Raw genomic sequence first — 24,502 nt, 5'->3', positions numbered from 1 at the left:
GTTATTTATTAAGACTCGCTATGCAACATGCTGCAAGCTTTGCTCTTTCTCCCCACCCCCACCCCTCCACCCCACAATCTACACAACTCATGAAGCAATCGCAGGACTACACTTAGTGGAATGTTGTACAATGTACGCTTCTGTCTCAATTATAGTAATATGGAGATTTCTGAAGATAAAGAAATGTGACGGGAGAACAACGCAAACCAGAGATGCCTTAGGGATGGGAGGTTAAATTATGAAAGATAATAAATTATGAAAGATGATTTTCCACTTCAGTAAAAATGTGTGAGAGTTCTTAAAGAGCAACAGATATATTTTTTTTTATAAGATAGGGAGTGATTGATGTCAGCAAAATGTTTCAGGCATTATTATTCAGCCAGCTTTCTATAATCGCCAGCGAAGCTCATGTTTATTATTGATTTAATGAAATGTCTAAAGAGCCTGCCCTTCTCACTTACACAGCTGTGGGGTGGGGGATGGGTTTTTTCCAAATAATTCACCTTGCGTTACATGTAAAACAGACCACTACATTTCTATTGAATGAAGCTTGATCTCTGGATTCAGATTTGGTCCCTAGATGTTGTTGGACTACAGCTCCCATCATTCCCAGCCAGCTTGGCTAATAGTCAGGTGTAATGGGAGATGTAGTCCAATATCACCTAGGGAGCCAACATTGAAGAACATTGTTCTATTCCAAGGTTTGACATTATGGTTATAGGCAACCTTCAGTTTCTAACATAGTACGCCACTGAAAAATAGGTACTAAGAAGCTGCAAGACAGAGATACTGCTTTAATGCTGCATACATCATGGGCTTCATGGAACCACCTGGTTGGCCACTGTGCAAAATATTATGCTGGATGAGATGGACCTTTCGTCTGAGCCAGCACAGCTCTTCTTATATACTAACCGTTTTAGTGAGTGGGGGTGGAGGACACAACTAGCCTCTCAAATGTGCCTTCCAGTGCCTGCCATTTCTCAATCTCTCTGTCTCAAGGAGGTGAAGTAGAATGGGTGCCAGGAGGGTAGGACATGAAACGAAGTCACACTCTAGAATCCTTTCACACCACTGCAGATGATTCTTCTGTTGTGCACACTCATTTACTGCAGGGCCAATGGATGCATTGGAAGCAGGGCCACAACTGTCTCATGAACTTCCTTTTTTACCTGGCTGGTGCTGCTCCTCTGTGAGATTGAAGTGTGCTCAATAACCCTCTGCAACAGCACAACAAGGCAGGGCCAGCCCTGTCTTTAGGCAGAGTGGGGGCTTATACACACTTACCTTCCCATCGCTCTTTCCAGGCCCAGTCTGTGCTTTAAATCTTTGTGTCCAAGCACATTTTCCTTTCTCTTCTTTTCTTTTTTGCTCCGGAGATTTCCCCACAAAAATTCACTCTTTAAAGCTCAATCGGAGCAAGCAGCAATCTGCAGAAAACCTGAACTGATGTTTGCTCCAACGAAGCACTAAACGTCTGGTGCGAGAGCGTTCCACAGGGTGGGTGTGACTACTAAGAAGGCCCTCTGGCTGGTTCCCTGTAACCTCACTTCTCATAGTGAAGACTCCATTGCCAGTTCAGACAGTTTCCTGTATTTGGAATGGTGAGGGCACCATCTTGGCCATCACCTCAGGGAGGAAAATGCATTGGGAGCAGCCTTTCAGAAATGACACTCCTAGTTTGTGCACCTACCCCCTCTTGACTGTCCTCATGCAGGGCAGCAGTAACAGCAAAGCATGAAAGTTAGGCACTACTTTCAACTCAGGTGGTTACCCACAAAACAAATCAATGGTGTGAAAGTTGCCAGGATACAGTCCAATTTCACACCCTCCCACTCCACTGGATTTGGGCAATGGAGATAGAAAGTGATGCTGCTTTTATTGGCAAGCATTGTGGAAGGGTAAGGAGGTGAAGAGTGGATGTGGCCCTCTTCTACCTGCCATCCTTTTAAAGTGGCCTGCAGCGAAAGCTAGGTGCCAACTGGTGCCGTGTGCTAAAGGAATGAGGGAAGCAGAAGCCCTTGCAAGTGAACAGATGTCTAGGGCTCAGAGAACACAAGATTTGGAGCACGAAAGGCCACAGACTAGGGTGTAGGTGTAGAGCAATCTAGACCTCTGTAGGATAGCCATTCAGCTCCTTTGGCATGAAATGCTCGCTTGCATCTTTCACCTCTGTAATGTTGAGAGTGATGCATTTATTTTAAGGGCAGAAAGGGTAAAATAGTCATTATGTTAATTCCATGCCAGAAAGTCAGTACAGTGAACAACAGAAGTGTGGCTCAGGGGATAACGATAGCTGCCCTAACGTATTTTATTTTTATTTTATTTTCATGTGTTCCATCTATTTGGAAAACATATTAACTATCCCAGGCTTTCAAAGCTAAAGCAGGAATCAAATTTACATAAATAAATAACATTAATAATTCAGATGACACTGGAAGCTTAAAATGCCAGCACAAACTCCAACTACCTTCCATCTCTCTTATAGGGAGCCAGATAATTTGTAACTAGGCCGCTTACGCTTCTTCCCATGGACAGCTTTTTTACACAGCGCATAATCTCCTAGCAGAAAAGGGTCTGTGTGTTTATTAAGGGGCAAGTGCTTCGATACCCTCCAACATTTCTCCGATGAAAATAGGGACATCCTAAGGAAAAGAGGGACATTCTGGGATCAAATCAGAAACCAGGAAGGCTTCTCAAAATCAGCGACGTCCCTGGAAAATAGAGACATTGGAGGGTCTGTGCTTCCAGATGACATAAATCTAATCTATACAAATTCTACGTTTTATATAGAAACAGCTTTGACATTTTCTTAAAACCTACTTTCAAGAGCACTGTAACAGAAGAGTGAGTGGAGGAATGTTTGACAGCAGGGGAGTGTGTTGGGATGTTGGGTGGAGTTAGCATGAATGACAAGTGGAGATACTCCATGAAGAACAATATTTAAGAGCACAAGAGGAGCTCTGCTGGATGAGGCCAAAGGCCCATCTAGCTCAGGCACATCAAAATTCCACTGCCCTCTCTCCTAATCTTGATGCAATCTTATCTTGATCTCTTAACTTTCTGATAATCCAGTCCAGTTTGATTTCATATTGCTTCTTCCTGTCTATAACATGGAAGCGCACTTTATCACCCTGTGGATGTTGGCTCTGAAGTTAGTGCAGTATGACTTATTCCCAAATAAATGGGTTGAGGATTATACCCTAAGGCTGAAAAGCCTATATACCAGCCACCACCAACCTGGTGCTCTTCACATACTTTGGACTAGAACTCCCATAATTCCTTCCCGTGATGGCTGGGGATAATGGAAGCCATAGACCAAAACATCTGGAGAGCACTAGATTGGGAAAGACTGCTCTACATGCATAACTGAAAGTAAATCTCACTGGACTTCCGGGGAGGCGCCTCCGGCAATGGCTGAATTCCTCCGATCGGGAGGAATTTGCTCCGTGAAAAGCAGGGTCTGACCACCACGGTGAAGGCGGAGACCCATAGAAATCACAGGCAGGAGAAGCCTGTGAACCTGGGATTCGGCTGGCACCTTTGCGCCTCCCCAACTCGCGGGGAAACCCTGTTTTGGGGATCCAGAGCGACATGGGGTGAGCGGCGCGGTGCTTTGAATCAACCGTTTCTTTCACGGAGTGAAGCCGCATTGCTGTTGCCGGAGAGCGCTGACTTTTTCCTGTGGACAATTGGATTTTAAACGACTACCCGTGAGTAGAACGGAGAATTGGATCTTGAAACACTTTAATTTGGCGCTGAAGCGGGAAGGCTCTAAACAGGAAGTCCGCCTCCCGTTTTGTAAATAGATTGAAGCAAAGAAGTTACAAGCTAAAGTCTTTGAAAGCTTTTGATAAAGGATTAAATTCCCACCAGACAAAAATACATAACCCCTCTTGGAAGCAGGAGAAGAGAGGGGAAGTTTTGGATTTAGTGCGCCTGCAGAGTCAAAATTAAATTGCCACTGCTCTGAAACCTGGAAAAGGGCTGCCAGATGACGTTCGGGGAATGTTTATTGACAGAACGGATTTGACAGCTAGCTAAAATAAGAAAGGCACTGTTTCCATTTTCTCTTCTGCGTTTAAAAATGGAGGAAAAAGTAACCGAAAATTGAAACTATTGTTACTTGCTTGAGTCGTGCTTGAAAGAATTGATACAAACGGAGACTGATTCCCTCTAGAGGGAGCATGTGAAACGGTTACAGGAGTGCAACAGGGAGAGCTCCAGCTGCAAGATAAGATTCTGAAAATTGGAGTCTGACCTTGGATCACTCAAAATGTTGATAGGAGAAGCCATTGTGACTGTATTATACAAGATAAACTACTTGCTGGAACAGCTACATAAAAAAACAGGTGACATGATCTCTAAAATTGACAATTTGGAACAGAACGTGATTAATTTGAATCAAAAAGTGAGTGTCAATACAGAAAAAACTCAGGATTTGGTACAGGAACATACCTTGGTTGGACAAATGGTGGAGGAAAAGGAGAAAGCTGATGATGTGAAAATGGTGGAGAAAAAGGAGAAAGCTGATGATGTGAAACCAAAAGTAGTACAAGCGGGATCCTTAATTTCTCAGAAGCAGATTGAGGATTATAAATTGAGGTCTTTCATGACTGAATCTAGCAAAAGTCAAATTTTGAGGCTAGGATCCCGGCTTGGATTGAAGAAGGAAGGTTGGAAAGAACCCTCTATCCAGGGATTGACTGACTTTTGGGACATGGACCTGGGCTTGGAGGAGCTTGAAGTTTTGGGGGTCGCTAGAATTGGAGGAATCCTGAAATACGTTCTGAAATACTCTATGGACTTTACTTTTAACTTCGGAAATTTGGCTGAATTGTCCAGAAGGAACAAAAGTATTGTTAGGCTGGAGTTTTCCCGAGATTTGCTCCTGAGCATCAAAGAATATGAAGAAGACCTGCAGAAGGGACTTGGAAGAGATTTAAGAACTTCGGATATAAGGGCACCAGGTTGATGGATTATATGGAACTGGCGGAAAGGACTGGCAGAATCCGAAGCCAGGGAGAGGAGATAGTGGAAGATTAATGGAAAATTTAAATTGTTTATTTAGAAATTTTGTTAAAGTAATGACTGTCAGAAAAATGGTGGAATGATATTTTATGGATCTAGCAGAAATGCTATAAGAAGTTGGGTGTATATAAATAATCAACCATTAATGGGAAATAAGGTTAAAGAATATGTTATTTATAATATGACAGAAAATAAAGAAAGATGGAAAGGATTTGCTGAAACAAAGCGGGATACAAGAAGGGAGGTGTGAGGAAGTCGAGGAAACAAGGGAATGAAGGACAGAGTATGGAAAAGGAGGGATGTTTTTAAATTGTTTTTGTCTTGCTTTGTTCATGTGTTTAGTTTAATGGGTTTAGGGTGGGTTTGTATTGTTTATATATTGTATTGTTTTTCTCTTTCTTTTTTCTTTTTTCTCTTTTTTTCTACTTTTTTGTAACTTTTAAAAGCAATAAATATTATTTTTTTTAAAATGAAAGTAAATCTCACTGAATTCAATGGAACTTACTTCTAAGTGGACATCTGTTGGTTTGCACTGCAAGTTAAGTGCAATATATCCAGCATTTCATTTGAAATTATGGGGGGGAAATGTTAATTGTTGTTCCAAATAATGTGCTGCATCATAAATAAAACTGTAGACAGATCCCAGACACAAGCTAAAAATCATGGAGATATAGGGAAGGGTTGAAAGTGAAGCAAAATCAAGGAGAGTTAACTATAAAGAAAAGCAGAAGCACCTGTGATTTCAACCACCATTAAAAAACTCCAAATGATGAAGATATCCTAATAGCAGGAGCAGGATATTTCAGAGATAAGTAACAGCAAGACACACAAAAAAGGTGCAGTGTAGAAATAACATATGAGATTTAGGGTTTGACAAGAAGTAAAGTACCACTAGAGCATAAAAACAAGAGGGAGTAGAGTAAAAAGAGATAAGTGAAGAGAAAGATAAGGAGGAGACAGAACATGGAGACCTTTATAAGCTACCAAAATAAATTTGAACTGGATGCTATAGGATAATGGAAGCCAGCCAGTATAGAACAGAAAAAGTAGAAGAAATTCAAGGAAAATGAGGAATGAGAAAAACCAAACGAACTAGAGGTGACTTTAAAAGAGAATCAAATGGTTGAAGATAATACACAGGAAAGTTAGATAAAAGAACATAAAAACATCCATGCTTCCTTTAAGGAAGTGGAAATAAATTTTCCTTTCCACTCTCTGAATCAAAAAGTTCTAAACACTTTTGCTCCCCTCTTTCAAGTCCCCCTGAATCACGAAGAAAGGGCTAGAAGTGGTATTTTCCTTTCTTCGTGTGCTCTCTGAAGAAGCATAATGCTATAGAAATCCTAGAAGAACCTACTGTGTCATCTGGCACATCAGACAATATGGAAGTGCTTTTGACATTCTCAGTCACTGCGAAAGTTGCACAAAGGGCAACCCGGGATGAATAATTCCTTAGAGCCAGTTCACATTGCTGGAAATATACACCGCACAGTAAGAATGTAGGCTTATGTGCATTCATGCCACTGCATGTACAAAGTATGGTACACATTTTGGGACATGAGAATGTAGGCTTATGTGCATTCATGCCACTGCATGTACAAAGTATGGTACACATTTTGGGACATGAGAAAATTACAGCAATTAGAGTGAACATATATGTACACAATATCCATATCCATTATACACACAAGAAGTAGTGGCAGGTGCCCATTAGGTGCCACAACCAATAGCATGCATCCTATTTCCTCTTCTTTTGTTCTTTTGAACCTCCAAACTTGTACCAATGGAAGTCATTATAACTTCAACTGGCTATATTTCTAAACTTCCAGTGAAATTATGAAACCATCCTGCTGACATAAGCGTTTTTTAACCTGGAGTGAAAATTACCGAATGGTTAGAAAATACGGAAACATTGATTCACTGTGCTATAGTCGATCAATCACCACCTTGGTGTGCCGCTACATTTCACCTTCTTAAGTGCTACATATATCTTACGGAAGATGTATGATCTCCAGACAAGTACTAAGTGTTCCACAATTATTTATTAGGCATCTCTGAATTAGAAATGCTGTTGTTGATGAAAGATGCTAGAGTCTATATACCAATCCACAAATGTTGTCCCTTATGCCAATTACTGGCATAGGTGGAGGAAGCTATGAGGACAGCAACCTTGCATGGCTCCTGGCTGCCTCTCACCATTGCAACAGCTTAATTTGTGACTCAAGAGTTCTCATATCACATCCTCATCATGCACTCTCTTAACCAATCCAGTGTTGTAGCTATGTGAGTAGAATTAAAAACAAAAATGGGAAATAAAACTCTGTAAGTACATAAACTGAGTCCTGTTGGATCAGACCAGTATACCCATCTTGTCCACTATCCTGCTTTCCAGAGCAGCTAACCAGATGCCTTTGGGGAGCAGGATGGCCCTACCATTCTCAGTTCTGTCCCCATTTCTGCATCATAGTAATGGGTCAAAATGATAATTCTCCTCTCTGCTTTTCAAACAAAGTGGTTGTTAGAGGAGTTCAGGGGTGGAAACTGGAAGAAGCAATTTCCCTGATTATCTGCTCCCCTACTGGGCCTAATCCTGCCCCTTGGTCATTCTGTGCAGCTTCAGTGAAGAACTAAGATGGAGAGAGAGGGCACTCCTAAAATGTTCATATCGCTCAACTCTTTGGCTGAACAGTGACAGTGATCTCTCTCCTTATGCTCCATGCAGCCTCAGAGAACCATTAAATGTGGCATGTTATCATCCATACTGGACAGTGAAATGCGTATTTACAAAATACAATCTCAACCCCCTTCCTACCCCCCTCCATCCCCTTGCTAGCCATTGATCTTGACCTAGATATGAGAATATCACAAATCATGAGGGTATTTCCTGGATTCACTGAATGGACACAACATTTTACGTCAAAGCTAGGTGAGTGGCTAACCTAGAGCATCCACAAGCTTTTATTCTGAGAGTATGACTGCTGTCATAAATTGTTGCTGACGGAGCAGGAGCAAGGAACCTGTAGCCTTCCAGATGTTGCTGTACTACAACTCCCATCATCCCTGACCATTGGCCATGTTGCCTGGAGTTGATGGGAGTTGGAGCTGAACAGCATTGGATGGTCACAGGTTTCCCACCACTGGCATAGGGGAAAGATAATTCTAGAAATATTAGTGCAATTTAAAACACAACTACTGTAAATATATACATAGAAGTGAAAGCTGCCAGAAATAAGGACACCGGGGGGGGGGGGTGTAATTGTCATTTAAAGCAATTTTCATTTGTAGTGTAAGCCCTGTTCAGGTGCTAACGTTGGGGCTTAAGTGAGCAAACAAGAAGGTGTGAGCTTGCACAAATTTTCTAACTCTGCCTCTGCCCCCATTACCCTCTATGTATTCAAAGGCGGCTATCTTCCCAGGAAAAACTCCCCTGTATTCATGGATGCTACTGTTTTTGAACCCTGGAAAATCACCTGGCTGGAGTTGTTGTGAGTTGGAGTCCAACACATCTGGAGGGCAAGTTATTGGGAATGACTGCCTTAAAATTTATGCTAGCTTGTGCTAGTATTTTCTATATATACAGTGTTAGAAGCACACTGGATTCCATCATTGGGGGAAGATTCTGCAGTGGGGATTTCATACTTTTTAAAATTTTACATAAAACTTTTCTTACAACTGTTGCTATAGCTACAGCTCCAAGAGACCATAGCAACAGCATTGTATCATTCACAGCTTTAATCAAAGTTAACCACGACATGTTTTCTCTGAAATTAATTTATACTAAATATGAATGGGAACATTTAATTATATTAATTATATTTTGATATGATAAGGTTGTATTTGTTGAAAAGAAAGATGCTATGCTCCATATGATATGCCCCTTGGGCCTTCAGGAAGACAAACAGTTATTTTGCTTTTGGAAGCTATCAGAAGTTACTTTGCTATTTGCTTCCGTGCTCAGTAAAAATAGCAAAGGCTTCAGTCCTAAACACACTTTTACTCAGGAATAAGCACCATTAAGCATAGATATCTAGCTCTCTGCAAATCCTCATGCGAGAAGAGTTAACCAATTAAATACTCGTGATTTTAAAAATATATGGCTATTGTCACTTTCTACTGGACAAGACAAAATATGGACTATTCTAAATTATATGAATCATTAGCTTTGCTGATAATACAATAAATTATGTACATTAAAGAGGCTTTAATGTGAATTCTTACCTCTTGGGTTCTCACATTCATATATCCATAGTGTGTCCTCAGAGGTTGCCGTTGTGTATAAAATGGCATCCACTTGGCACTTGTTTGTCCAAAGCAGCTGAATATCAGAGGAAAGCTGACTTCGTTTGTAAGGCGGGCAATGATCAGGAGCAGAAAGGCGGTTACAAAACCAAGCACAATAATAGCCTTGCGCTGCAAACGAGAGAGAATTTTTTTAAAAAAGATTTTTCCAACCTATGCGAGGGAGAAAATACCCAAACCTATGTTCAACGTCGCTGTATATGATCTGATATTCACAGGAGAAATTGCACATGTGGAGATCCCTGCTCATATCAATAAAAGGAAGCTGGCCTGCACAGACAAAGAAATGCATGCAAACATCACTTCCCTGTTCCACATATATGTATTTGTGTTAGGAAGCCATTCCATGTACACGGACACACTGGAGTTGGTCCAAGCATCATGTAGCGTGGGACAATATATCAATATATCGCCCAAAACTGGCTAGAAGTCCATATTGTGATATTTTTTTCATAATTTTTGGTCTGGCAATATATCACAAAGCATTATTTGTGTGTGTGTGTGTGCGCGCGCGCATGTGCACGATGCAGAAAACCCAATGTGGGAAAAACTGTGAAGCGAGCCAATGCCTCTACATAGCTCCATCCTTATTTCACATATGTTGATATATCGATATATCGTGATGTTTAGCTGGTGATCATCACAACGTTGAAAACCAGCTATCACCCTGCTGTAGCTCATGTGAAAACACTTCAAGGGTTTCCTAAAGTGCTAAAGTGGCAGATGTTTCTGAAAGTAAAGAGCTGCATAGTTATCAAAAATAAAGTAATTGGTTTGGGGGCAAAGTATTTTATGAGGATAGTTTCTCTTGTACATTTTTTTTTTTAAAAAAAACCTACCAAAAATAGACCTAGTTTTAATCCCCCTTTTTGTTAGTAGTGCACAGATGGAAATGTGACTTCTTGCAGGGTCTTCAAATTCACCTTGAGCAAGCAAAGCCTGTGTCATATATCTACAAGTGACTGCAAACTGCAAAATCTGTCTCTTCTGGAACTACTAGCAACAACATCCCAACTGCTGAACAGATCAAAACAACAGAGCAAGGGTCTTTACTATTTAATGACTCAGGGTGATGAGCTAAAAAAAGAAGATACAAGTGATACCAAGAGGACAAGGAATGCAGGGTGCCAATACTGAGAGCTACAGGAATGTTGTTTGGATGGGGGTAGGGAGGATGGAGTAAAATTGAGTGGCAGAGTGAGAATGGAGTAGGAGAAGTGTAAAATAGATCTGTCAATTTTTCATGCCTGGGTCAACCTGCATCGCGTCTCATATTGCAATGTTGCATTGCCTGCTATTTAACCATCGTACTGAAAGCAATTTCATGATTGCAAACAGCAGAAAAGGAGCTCCAATAAGGAAAACTAAAATAAATGAGTTTTTAAAAACACCAGTGTTCTTTAAAGTGCACATTATGTCTTAATGATGGCTTTTGAAGTTTGACCACCAGACACTGCATGCAATTATTGCTAGAACAATGTGTTCACTGAGCACAGCGCAATCCCTATACAGGTGTGAGAGTAGGTGTTGATGAATGCACATACAGAACTGGCAATGCTTCTTAGCAAACAGGTACTTCTATGCCTAAACATTTCAAATTGGCTGGATCCAGAAAAGGTCAAATGGAGTTCATCTTACTAAATTTTAAAGCCCAAATTTAGAAAAAGCACCCAAGAAATGACACTGAAGAAGGGCACACATCATTGTTCAATGAGACTCAGCGGAATGTTAATATGCTGCTTGCTTCCTGAACACCTATTGCTCAAAGTTGGCATCTATGTATTAATGAAATATAAATGTTGCACTCATTTAATATAGGATACTTTATCAAGTGAGACCAATGCGTATTTATAATTTACTGTGCAAATCCTAGTCTTATGCCTGTGTGCATAAACATCCACAAAACTAATCATCTGGAACATTGCAAAACCAATGTTTTGCAGCTAAATTTGTGTTTGCTAAAAGGACAGAAAACCTGGTCCATTTTTGGTGAATGAAAACTGGGCATGCTTCACTTGAGATATCAGCTTTGCCATGCTCTGTTAAAATGAATGGAAGTTGAACAACAACTCCACTCGGACAAGAAGAGGGAAGACATTAAACACAATGGATGAATCAACCACTCATTTCAATGGAACTTTATATACATGGAAAGCTCCCAGTGAATTGTGCCCATATTCTGTAAAAACTACCACTGCCTAGCAGGTACTATAAAATAACTTACAGATTTACAGCTTGAATACATGCAAATAATAATAATAATAGTTTTAATATGCTTTTATCCTTTAACACACACCACCATTCAACCTGTTAAAAGAAAATTATTGCACCCATAGTCGAACTATGGTTGAATTTGGATTTCTTCTTTCTTTTATGACTACTTCTTCTGAATAACTGAAGCAGACATTAATTCAGAAGCTCTCTGTCTAATCTCTTCCATAGGGTAAAATTGGATGAACATAAAGTTGTTTAATATACACAATGCAATAACATGCGGGCACATCTAGCATGCCTTGGCAATCCACACAGGATTCCCCATTTTTCTAGCAATCTTAAAAATCCAATCTCAATAATAAGATAACCCTGATTCTTGTCTCACTTAGTACTATGCAATCAGAATCATTCTGCCTGGCACGTATATCAAAATCAATAAGGAGAAGACATGATGAATCACTCTTTTTAGGATTAAATTTATGTGTGGTGAAGACAAAGAACAAGATAGTTTAAAATCTGTCCTGCAGTTCTACTGGTAGTATTTCTAAGGGAAACTGAGCATCATCCAGTCTGCTCCAGCTAAGATGCAGACTTCTGTGTATGTTCACAATCTCAGTTAGGAACTGCATGTGTAAATAGTAGTAAAGGATAGTCTCCCTCTTTAAACCAGTACGCATGCTGGACATGTGTAGCAGAGTCCCCCCCCCCAAAAAAAGCATCAGAAAATCGGAAAACTGTGACCTGTGCTGATCAGTTGTTTGGGGGGAAATATAGGGGGCAATCCTAATTGCATCCACGGCCACAACAGGGCTGAACAGAGAGGCAGGGCCTCTGCCACGTCCAGTCTTGTCACACACAGCGGTCAAAGCAAAAAGTGAGGGGCAGGCAGATCACTGTGTTAGTCTTGATGTCTTGGGATCCAATGGACCCTGCACCAGCTTAGCTGCTACACAATCAGTACACAATATTTGGGGAGTTTCCACAGACTGCCACCAGTGGGGGCAGTCTCACTAGCAAGCCTCCCATCTAAGGATGTTTGAGAACTTCAACAAAATTGGGGGGGGGGGGAGGAGAGAGAAAGAGCAGAAATTGCTGCAGTTCATCTGCAGTCTGGAATGTGATCAGTATTTATTCACATGGTTGCTGTTTTTAGGTCCGTGAACAATACCTAATAAATGGATTTATTATTATTTTTTACATGATTGTAAGGTTACCTTTACATTGAAATGAATGTAAGTGACATAAGTTTTGTAAATAGTTATGTAAGTTACATAAACAGCTGAGAAAGTTGTGTGATTTATGTTAATTAGCAAAAACTGAGCGGAAACAGCACTGATTGTGAAAAACACAGGTCAGGATGGAAATTGCTGCCTTCTTGCTTCCTGACTTCCACTTGCACATTCAGTGATGCTGACAGCAGGCAGTGAGAGGTGGACAAATACTTTCACTCAATTCAAACCAACCACCCCAGACTGGTGCAAAGGGGTGGGGGTGGGGGACTGCTCTGTTAGTCCCTTCCATCTGCTTTTTCTTCCCCAACCAGCTAATAAATATAATTGCCAATTTTTAAAATGGGGCTAAGCATGGACACGGGTTGATTAAGGCCAAAGATTTGTGATCACAACAGATGAGTTTCAATTTAACCACCTTCTTTCAATTTTCATTTTAATGCAGCACTTCACAGTGGATTTTTTTTTTTTAATTAGGTATGTATTTACCATGAGTTATTCATTAGTTTCATTTCTGTAATGGAAACTATGGTGTATTGAATTAATTATTGAATTATCTGTCTTTTAAGACTTGATGTATACTATAAATGACAATTCTATTTTTTCCATGTTCTAATTTCTGGCAGGTTTAACTAATATATCTATATTACAGAATGTGCTGAGCCTAAAGTGGCAACAATTTAAAGGTCTCAGAGGAAACCCAGCATCTTCAAAGCATTCCCACAGACAGAGCAGATGTTGTTGCGTCGGTAAGAAATATCTATTGCATGTAGAAATTAATAGTCGCTTGCAGAGTCAATAATTTACCTGCAGCAAAATAGGATGTAGAGAAGTAAATTGCAACTGAATCACCTCTTTACTATGTGCCCAGACTGTTCCAAAAAAACCTATCCATACTCTTAAATACAGGGCAGTTGATTCTGTCTGAATCCTCTGCCAAAGTATTTTGTGAACATGCTAAGTGGTCTTAGACAAGGCAGTACAGTGGTACCTTTGGATGCAAATTGGATCTGTTCTGGAGCCCCGTTCGCATCCTGAAGCGAACACAACCTGCATCCGTGTGTCTGCGCGTGCGCGGGTCGCGATTCACCACTTTCGAGCATGCACGTGACGTCATTTTGAGCATCTGTGCATGTGCGAGCGGCGAAACCCGGAAGTGCTCCGTTACTTTCGGGTCGCCGCGGAGCATAACCAGAAAATGCTTAACCTGAAGCTACTTCAACGTGAGGTATGACTATATAATTTAGTGGTATGCAGAAACCACAACATTTTCCTCATATCTGTAGCATTTGGAATCAGCCTCATCTGTTTCAGAGCCACTGTATGTTGTTCTTATTTGCTATTCATGTCCAAAGTTACTTTGTTAAACCCGAAACTCTGCTTTGTCTCATTAAATATAATGGGGATTCTAAGATCAGCTATAGGATTTTTCCCCCATTTTTTTATATAAATTAATGGAATTTGTAGGCAAAGGAGTCCCTCCAGAATGGATTAAGACTGTCAAATTTTGGGTAGATGTATTCAGGGATCTTCAAGAAGGGAACCTTTACATACATACATACATACATGCATGCATGCATACATACATACAATACTCATTCATATTTCTGCCAAAACTGGATGCAAATTACAGACCTGGTTGCTCTTTCTGAGGGGATGAAGCCTACCTAATTTCAGAAAATTAGCACAGCAATCCCCCATTTTATGATGGGAAATAGAAATAATGTTTTCAACCCCTTGGGGGGGGGGCACTCAGGTTGAATATGGGAGCCTGAGGAAAGTGCTTCTGGGTAAGAAGCCTGTCAAAGTTTAGACAAATTTGTCTAGGAACTATCGTGCCAGCTGATTTTTACCTCTGTTATAAAAAGTTGACTTTTTTTGGTTCTCCAAATATTATCCATGAAGAAAAGAAGAGGAGGGTCATGAGTTTTAATTATTTGTTAAGGGAAAGAATGACTGGGAAAGAGGCAGGCCACCCCAGGCCACTCTCCCCTCTCCGTCGAAACTTGGAGAATGGAGACCCGCATTAAGAATGGTTCCGTTTATTTAACTTTAAATCACAGTGATTGGAGTACACTGGGAGTAACCACATACACACGCGCACACACTTACACACACACACAATATGAGCTGCTTTTTATTGGCCTATTTTATCTGCAATTTTCCTGAATATATGAGAACGACAAACCTAGAAGGACAATTCAAAGGTAAAGATTAATGCAAAAGGTTTGAGTCTCTTAGATGACATGATATGGTGTAATATTGTACCGGTTTCGCAATATCTATTTTTATGACTGTAATGAAGAACTCAATCACTTTTTAATACTCCTGCACATTATAGTACTTTTATTGTCAAAGTGGTGCAGGTTTTCAGGCTTCATTTGATTTTTACTCATGTGTAATATCCATTGAAAACAATAATGGCTGCACTTAGTAAATTTGTTTCATTTCAAGAACTACTGTATGTAAAACCTGTTTTATTTAATTTTGTCCTTTAGAGCCTTCTCCCCCAAATGCTACCATCTATCACAAATATTGAAATGGCGGGGGAGAGTATGAAATAAAATGCCTTCCAAAAGAGGCCTTTTACATCAATATTACTAATTTTCAGTTTTAAAATAATCTTTAAAGGTCTGGACATTTATCTAGATTTATAGCTTGCCTAGTCTGAAAGGAAGAGGGTAAAAAAGGAGGGGGAGAGCAAGCCACCATTCCCTCAATTTTCAGTCATCAGTGGTAGAGTTCCATTGCCTATAGAGCCAAAATGATGCCACAAACATTCAAGGGAACAATATCAGGAGCCTCAGGGAAACCGCATTACATTAAAATAAAAACCTAAGAGGCAGAACCCTAAAAGCAGCCCAATGAGGACTGAGCACGCTCAGTAGTCACCATGGAATGCTAACTGACCATTGTGGGGAAGGGGAGAAATGGAACAGATTAGCTGGAATTCTGAACAGCATCACTCCACACTGCAACACTTCATCACAAGTCCCACCTGTACTGAATACAGTGGTACCTCGGGTTACAGACGCTTCAGTTTACAGACGCTTCAGGATTAGAACAGAAATTGCGCGGCAGCAGCGGGAGGCCCCATTAGCTAAAGTGGTACCTCAAGTTAAGAACAGTTTCAGGTTAAGAACGGACCTCCAGAACGAATTAAGTTCTTAACCCGAGGTACCACTGTATAATTCATCATATTTCAACATGGCATTCTCTCTCACCCTCGGCCAATGCAACACAAAGCCTATGGGTGATCCGCAAACAGGTACGCCTTACAACAATTGTGGAAGGTGCTCAAGGTTGGGCTTTGGCAAGGATGCCCCTTTTTGTTCCTGTTTAATCTGAACCTGTAGCAAGAAGGGGCAGATATGATGCAGTATATATTTGTGTCTAGAGCTCTCAATGACTTTGATTGGAGCATCAGCATTGCGGGAGGGGATGTTTCCCACCATATCATTTCCCTACCTAATGTGTTTCTGAAGTCACCATTAACTCCCCTGAGGGAAACATACAGCCCCTCTTCACAGCTGCTTTAAAGCTTTGATTTTTAGGGGGAGGGGGGAAAAGTCAAGACATGTAGTTATATCGGATATCTACCCCAGAGCAGCCTTCCTCAATTGCCCTCTAGATGTTGGACTACAACTCTCATTTTGCCTGACCATTGGCCACGATGGCTTATTATTGTATTAATAAGCGATGGATTATTGTAGTAATCCAAAACATCTGAAGGGGATTGGGGATGGCTGTGCCCTTCCTGGATCCAGAGACTGTACTGTATTGCAGGGGTAGCCAACATGGTGCCTTACAACTCCCATCAGCTCCACCTAGCATGGGCAATGGTCAGGCATGATGGGTACTGTATAACCAGAGGTTAACCACATCTGGAGGACACCAAGTTAGTTGCCCAGTTGTAATGCAACACATGAAAGGAGAACGTATGTTGGGTCAAATCATTTTGGATACATAGGTTGTTGTTTTTATATTAAAAAACCCCACTAGCTCCTTGAACTATGCCAGAAAGCCAACACCTTTCCTTTGTATACATTGTTGTTAAAGACAGCTTAAAACAGTGTAGCTCCTCTTCTCCACCCCCATTAGTCAATAGTATTACAGTGGTGCCTCGCAAGACGAAATTAATTCGTTCCGCGAGTTTTGTCGTCTTGTGGTTTTTTTCGTCTTGCGAAGCACGGTGTCGGGAAAGTTTTGGAAAAGCTTCAAAAATCACCAAAGTCTTTAAAAACCTCAAAAAAGGCTACCACACCGCGTTCTATGAGTTGCTCCTCAAAGTCAAGTCGCAACTGTATTAACGGTGTTAAGAAAAAGGAGACAAACTTGCAAGATGTTTCCATCTTGCGAAGCAAGCCCATAGGGAAAATCGTCTTGCGAAGCAGCTCAAAAAACAAAACACCCTTTCGTCTAGCGAGTTTTTCGTCTTGCGAGGCATTCGTCTTGCGGGGCACCATTGTATGGTCTGATTTTGAGAAACAACCTGAGGGCAATCTTGTCATTGTAGAACATCAGAATAAACTGTGCCCTGCCAATATTTCCCTTACCTGAGGACACTCTGTGGCTGAGAAAGCAACCTCCTGACTGAAACTGGCTTGTACTTTCTGGGAAAACTGCATCGGAAAAGCAGAACCATTGAGCAAGTGAGACTAAATTGCCTACTGCCAGCTGGGCAAGATTGCTTTCCTTTAAATATTCTGGATACACTCACTAGAAGGCACGTCTGATTTGACGCTAACAATAGAAACTGGCTTCCCACTTCATTTTCCATTTAAAGGCCACTCAAGAACAAGGAGGACTTTCACAATCCTGCTGTTTGGCAAGAAATTTGGAACTACTCTCCATTCCCTTCCCCTCCTACCAAAAGTGGAATGAGAAAAAGGCGCAGTGCACATCCTTCCTTTGAAAAGCCAACACTTGTGGCAGCTAGTTACCAGTTTACAAAACTATCAGCCAGAAACCCTGTATGGTTAAAAGTGGGCTTATTGACCATATTCCTGAAATATATGCAATATTTGATATGGATATATTGGCATATAAGTATATATAGTGGTATATATGTACATATGCCTTATCTGCATGACTTTCCCTTATAAGAGCAAGTCAGTGCCACTATTCCTGCACAACTTTTTTTTTTAGCGCATAGCAGCCTTCATTAGCCATGTGGTGAAATAGTCACATAAACTTCTCTGGAATCTCGATGTTAGTTTTGCATCTGATCAGAAATCCTGGCCTCTTTCTTCCCTTACAAAGGGATGGAAGGGCCACAAGAACTGAGCATACATATGAATACACCCTGCATTGCAACGTGTTACATAGATTCTATTTTTATGGCTAATAATGTTGTCTGAGCAATGAACAAATAAAGTGGTATGCAGATGTACACAAGATGCTTGGTGGAGATTTGGACACACGATGCTTCATCACGTTGTGTTTGGGGTAGAAACAAGCCCTAATTCTTCCAAGCATTTAACCTCAGCAATAGAAGTGAGGCACTATTTGGGAGCGCTGAAATGAAAGAAAACCAGGTAATCATTTTTCTTTCTTCCTTCTGACTTTCATATCCCACACAGCACCACTCTTGCTAGAGTTTCAAGTGTCCATCAGATTAGCTGCTCGCTCTCAGAGCCCAGGGAGAGAAAGAGGCCATTTTAGCAGCACCCTTGACTCGAAAAAAGAAATAAAACAAAAAGATTATTATGGCTTCAAAAAGAATTGGCAGAGCCATATTTCTCTGACAGACAACCAGATTTAGTAGACATCTGAGGATAAAAGCTGCCATATTTTGTGTGAAATATAGACACTCACTTTCATTCTCTTTCTCTTTCCCTTCATCTTACTTGCTTGTTTCTTTCTTTCTTTCTCTCTCTGTGTGTGCGCGTGTATGTGTGTGCAAAAGCAGGTGAGTGTGCGTGCACAAACACACACACACACATCCAAGGACATTTCATCCCTCCAGGTCTAGCTGTATTCCAGCTTCTGGTCCATCTGTTAAAGTCATAATTTGCAGCCTGTACAAAGTAGGAATATATAACAAAGCTGTAAGTGAAGCTGCTGTTCATGTAGGATTTGCATTTTTCACACTATGTCCCAGCCTAACATTTATAACTGTTTTAGGCAATAACTTGGTCCCTGCTCCTGCCAACCTAGCAGTTCGGAAGCATGTCAAAGTGCAAGTAAATAAATAGGGAAGGTAAACGGTGTTTCCATGTGCTGCTCTGGTTTGCCAGAAGCGGCTTAGTCATGCTCGCCACATGACCTGGAAGCTGTATGCCGGCTCCCTCGGCCAGTAAAGTGAGATGAGCGCCGCAACCCCAGAGTCGTCTGCAACTGGACCTAACGGTCAGGGGTCCCTTTACCTTTACCTAATTCTACAACTGCATAGTTTATTCTTTTTTAACCTGAATGCACAAAAGGAGATAAAATGCTTGCTAAAAGTGCTCAGGCTTTCAGAGCTCTTCTGTGGGCAGAGTCAGAAGACTAAATGTGCCCTTGAAGGTGGAACAAAAAACCCCTGGCCCACATAATGCCTCAGAAACCCCAAATCATATAGTATTGGCCCAAATATAAGCCACATGTTTAAAAATGGGGGGGGAAATACCCCAAAATAAGCCACTCCATTCCTCACTGTTCCTGTCTGCATACTGGGAGGGGGGGACCACACTGCGTTGCTGGTGGCCTTTCCCCTTCCTTGCTCTCTCCCTTCCCGGCCTTGGGGGAAAGCCAGGGGGAGTATGTGTGGGGCCGCTTGCCGTGCTGCTGGTGCTGCTTGCCCTATGCTCCTGGCTTCATACCTAAGGTCACGAATATAAGCCGCACTTTAACTTATCATGGTCAGAATTTGGGGGAAACTGAGGCTTATATTCAGGCCAATACAGCATATCAGTGTGGACTGGGCTGACCCAGTGATGAGGCAAAATGAGACCGTTATCTCAGGTGGCAAGAAAAGGGGAGAAGTGAACTGCCACCACCCTGAACTCACTAGACCTCCAACTCCCTGCCTGGGCCTCACTCTGAGAAAAGACAGGCACTGTACAATGCATGCTAACTGTATACAAGAGCAGCTTTGCGCATTACAAGATGTGAAAGGCAGGAAGTAAAGGAACTTTCATGCCATTCTTCTGTAGCTTTTTTACAAGTCTGAAGATCTTCTGCATCTACCCTCTGCCACAATTATCTCCCAATACGAAGAGCATGCCTGCATCTCACTGGATAAAGATATCCACATTTTGATTTAGGGCAACAAGCATAGGCATGGGAAGTGGAACATAGGAAGTTGTTTTACACCAAATCAGATTGTTGACCCACCTAACTCTGTATTGTTTACGCCAGTGTTTCCCAAACTTGGGGCTCTGGCTGTTTTTGGACTACAGCTCCTATCATCCCTAGCTAGGAGGACCGGTGGTCAGGGAAGAAAAGAACTGCAGTTCAGAAACAGCTGGAGATCCAAGTATGGGAAACACTGCTCTACACTGGCACCAGTTTTCTAGGGTTTCAGACTGTTGTTTTCCCCAGCCCTTCCTCAAGATGACGCCAAGGACTGAACTTGTGATGGTCTGAATGAAAAATATGTTTTCTACCAATAAGTTATGACGCTTTCTCATTTGGGAGGTGTCCCAGAGGGCTTGAACCCAAGGCCTTATGGCTAGCAGGGATTCACACCTCCTAGCAGGCCCACTGAGGAAAAACAATGGCATGGCTTATCTGAAAAGAAATAGTAAACTCTTCCCCAATATGTAGACAGGTATGGAGGACGAGTGTGAAAGGCAGTGTTCAGTTCTCTTGCAGGAAACATCTTGATTAAGGCTTCTGAAATATTCTCATGTGCTTGTTTTCTCCAGCTGGCCTTATTTGTGCTTATATGGCAGGAGCTGCAGCTGGTTTTGCCAGCATGAAGTGCAGCTAAGTCTGGAATGTGTGGCAAGGGCCTGCATTCTCATTTGTTTTAATAGGTGATATATAAGCATATTTTCCCTCCATTAATATTTATTAGTTCATGTGTTCTTCAAATCATGACAACAGCCCAAAGGCCCAAAGGCAAGGTGCCGCCTTGTTGAGGAGGGTGCAAACATGATTTCATTACTTCTTATAATGATTTCCACTGAACAAGAGAAAAGACCACGTTTAATAGAGTTCTCCCAGAGAAACTCCTCCAGGTAGTGAAGGCTAATCTCTCACTGTTCTTGACAGAACAGTGGAAGTCTGGTAACATATATATCCCACCTAAACACATATTCGATCATCATATCACACCACTATCCTTCTGGGCGAGCTAACTGAATTGAACTCGACCTTCAGAGCCCTTGGAATGCAACAAAATATCTCTGTTTCCTGACATTTATGGGTGGCTTTTCTGCATGGCTGCCTTTATTGCCTTGAAAATAATGGTGAAAGCTGTGTGTACAAACCAGCTATAAACGCTGACAAATCACGCAAAGGGAAGATAGATTTATTCAGCATGGGTTACTGAAGAACTAAGCTAATCAGATAAAAGATTTACATTCCTCCCCCTTTTTTTACAGAAGACTATAGCTTCCTGGGATGTTTCCCTTAACAGCACATAATCATATTCACTTTATGATTTTATTTTAATTCAATTAGCAACCAACAAAAGAAAGCCCTTTCACTTACAAAGAGTGCTTTCTTCTTCAATGTTTCAGTGGATTGATGCATGTAAACTATAGTTAGTCTTCTGCAGACAAAGGATTTTGACTTATGTTGTGATATGCTCCAAACTGTCAGGGAGCTGTCTGGACTGGAAGGAGTGCATCAACCTGTCTGATCAGGAGACAGAACCTTGGTCAGGAGATAGAAGAATGGAATGGAATCAAAGGGCAGGACCATCACCTGTTCTTTGTGCTGCCCACTTCCTTGCACATGCAATGCACAGTTACCACTTTCCTTACAGAATGGAGTGCCTTCTAGTGGTTGGATGCAAAATCCCATCAGTCTCGGCCAGCATAGCCAATGATCAGGGATGATGAGAGGGAGTTGTAGTACAGCAACATCTGGGAAACCACAAGTTCCCCATCCCTGACCAAAAGCAAAATTCAAAACAAATTGGATGGTTCCTCCAATGAAAAAAAAATCTATAAGGAATTTCAGTGTAAAATGACAAAGTGTATCAATTTCACACATTTCTAACTCTTCAACTCTCCAACTCAGCCAATTTTTGATTGTACTTTTAGCTATTTGCAGGTACAAAAAGGACCTTAGCAATTCCATTGTTTCGTCAAACTGAACATCCAATGGGAATCCTCAGTTTCAAGAGTAGTTTGAGATGCACTTCCTTCCTCTGTTTCTGGTAAGAGGCTCTCCTTGTGGGCCAACAAGTCCATGTACCAGTATCTTTGGCGCATCTTGTCAAGCCAAGTTTGTGCCTGTCGCATGACCAGAGGGAGGCAGAAGTTTTTTATAGGTTGGTGCAGGAGAAACAAGAAAGGTGTTAGATAACAGGACAGGGTGTGTGTTGGGCAGATCTCCTCTCCATGGTTCCGTTGGCTGAGACCCCGAATTGAAGTCTCTGATGCCATGCTTTTGACGAGGCCACTCCTGAGAAAGTCAACTCAGTATCTGCTTCCAATCTGGAACGAGCACTTCATTATGTGAATTGGGTGTAAGACCGAAACAGCCTCTGCAATACAGACATTTTGAATACCCATGTCATGCAAGGTGGGGAAAGGACCTCCCTCAAACTTGTCTGACACTCATCAGATTTGACCAGCCATCACTCTTATCAAATCTGACGGTCCAGTCTCTGTCTTCACGAAAAGCCCTGCATTGCTTGTACACTATACTTCAGTGGTTGGGATGAGTTACTTTGTTAGATAGATTATTTGTGCAGGGTTATATTATTTGTGCTGTTGTCCAACAACAGAAAAGCAGCTTTTTACAACTTCTGCAGCATAGTTACCTTCCTTGGCCCCAATGGTCAAAATTTCAGGATTGATCCTAGCATATGCATCCTCATTTTGTATTTTTTTCTGGGATCTTCAGAGGATAGGCAGTATAAAAAACATTGTTTGTTTTTAAATATGTTGTACTTTGTGGACAAGGTACTCTCTAAAGTCCTTTGCCAAGCACCTGCTTGCATTTTGCTACTGTAAAATTCTGCCATATGTCAACTGTCCCAAGATGAGAGAGAGACTCGGCTCAAAGTTCAGATTTAAGATTCAGTGCACTGAATTTCGGCAAGGGACCATGATACACACCACGCCTTTTATATTCTTTAAAAATTGACCCTCTCATCCATCGTTCCAATGACTCTTCAGTATTAATAAAACAAAAGAGCTATTTCAATCTAATACATCAGTCTGGTGTGATGCCAGTATTTGAAGAAGTGTGATAAATGGAGTTATACTGAAGAACGTTTCAGCTAAAACCATGCTACTTTATTCCCTCGCCTAATGAAATGATTAACCTTAGTTATAGGTCAAGCCCAAGACCCACCTTTGCAGACATGGAACCCCAAAATAAATATTAACTTCACTTCTTAATTTTTAATCATAGACTTGCATGCAGTGCTAGAAATGTCCCAGGCGCCAGGCACATTTTGTGACTGGTATGGGTCTAATTGTGACCATGTGGAAATCTGATGGGAGTTGCAATCAGAAACATCTAGAAAGCACCAGGTAGGGGAGGGCCAATCTAACCTATATTGATTCCTCTCGCTAGCAGCAGCTTTCCAGGATGTCAGGCATGGATCCTCCTTGGCCCTACTATCTGAGATACTTTTCCTTGGAGATAATCAGGGATTTTACCTGAGTTACACTCTTTCACCCTGCTATGGGTGCTTCCAAAAAGCACATTAACTTGAAAGTAAATCTTTCTTCCTTATGTAAATGTAGCTGGAATCAGAGACTTAATAACTGCTTCTACTATATATATATTTAACCAAATGTCTTCGTTTGATCATTATCACTGTGTAGCTTTTGCACAGACATCCTGTGCTGAAGTGGGAGTTGCAGATAAGAAAAATAAATCTGAAAGCAGGCTCTTTAACCTCCTGTGAACACAGGCATTAGCAATTTACCACATTCAACTCTGTTGTCAAATTATTAAGATCTCAAATGAGTTTGCACACTCATTACCAGTAGCAGGAGTGTTTAATGGTCAGGCTCTATCATCACAAATCTTCCAAAACTATCCTCCAGGGTCAAAAAAATAGTAGGGAAGATTTCCTTCGTGGGTCTGGAAGTCTCCTCTTTGCCATAAATCTCAACAAATAATGCTGTTTATTTAATTTAAGACTACTCCCCTGAGAGAAATTAATGAGACAAGTTGTCCACTAGTCAAGAGAAAGAACACAAGATCTATCCTATCTTATTTCATCACCAGGTTTAATCATTGTAACTGTTATGTAATGTGACATTCACACATTATTAGAGAAGTTAGAGAACAAATTGCATATCACTCATCAGCCGATCATTTTTCATTTGCTTGCAGACTTCTAAAATTAATGAAGCCTTTCCTTTTTCATTAGATCTATTTTTTATCTTAAAATTGTATATGCTAGCAATCAGGATCTCTTTTTTCCAATTTTCTTATTTTCATACGTGCAACAAACCCTAGAAGGTAAGCTTACAAAGCTTTTCTGTTTTCAACTCCAGGTTTCTAATTTCTAAAACATTGCAAAAATTAGCTTTCTGGTTGTTGGTTTTTTAAAAAAAACACTCCCCCCAAAGCCCCCCACACACATATTGCAAATATTTGCTACAAGACAT

General features: G+C 41.1%; 1 protein-coding gene across 4 annotated transcripts in view; it reads right to left on the bottom strand.

Annotated features, from left to right (window-relative positions):
• ST6GALNAC3 (ST6 N-acetylgalactosaminide alpha-2,6-sialyltransferase 3) overlaps positions 1–24,502 on the bottom strand; it is a 280,203-nt gene that overhangs the window by 135,332 nt on the left and 120,369 nt on the right. For 3 of the 4 annotated variants that reach the window (XM_081009016.1, XM_081009014.1, XM_081009015.1), the window contains one exon: positions 9,247–9,438. The exons of the other annotated variant lie outside the window; for it this stretch is intronic. In XM_081009016.1, coding sequence (XP_080865142.1) covers positions 9,247–9,315 — 69 coding nt within the window. In that variant the 5' untranslated portion in view covers positions 9,316–9,438. The remainder of the gene's footprint in view (positions 1–9,246; positions 9,439–24,502) is intronic. 4 annotated transcript variants of the gene reach the window in all.

Source organism: Podarcis pityusensis (genome assembly GCF_964106645.2).
Source record: "Podarcis pityusensis genome assembly, chromosome: 6".
Taxonomy (NCBI): Eukaryota; Metazoa; Chordata; class Lepidosauria; order Squamata; family Lacertidae; genus Podarcis; species Podarcis pityusensis.
This window is presented reverse-complemented; position numbering and strand designations above follow the sequence as displayed.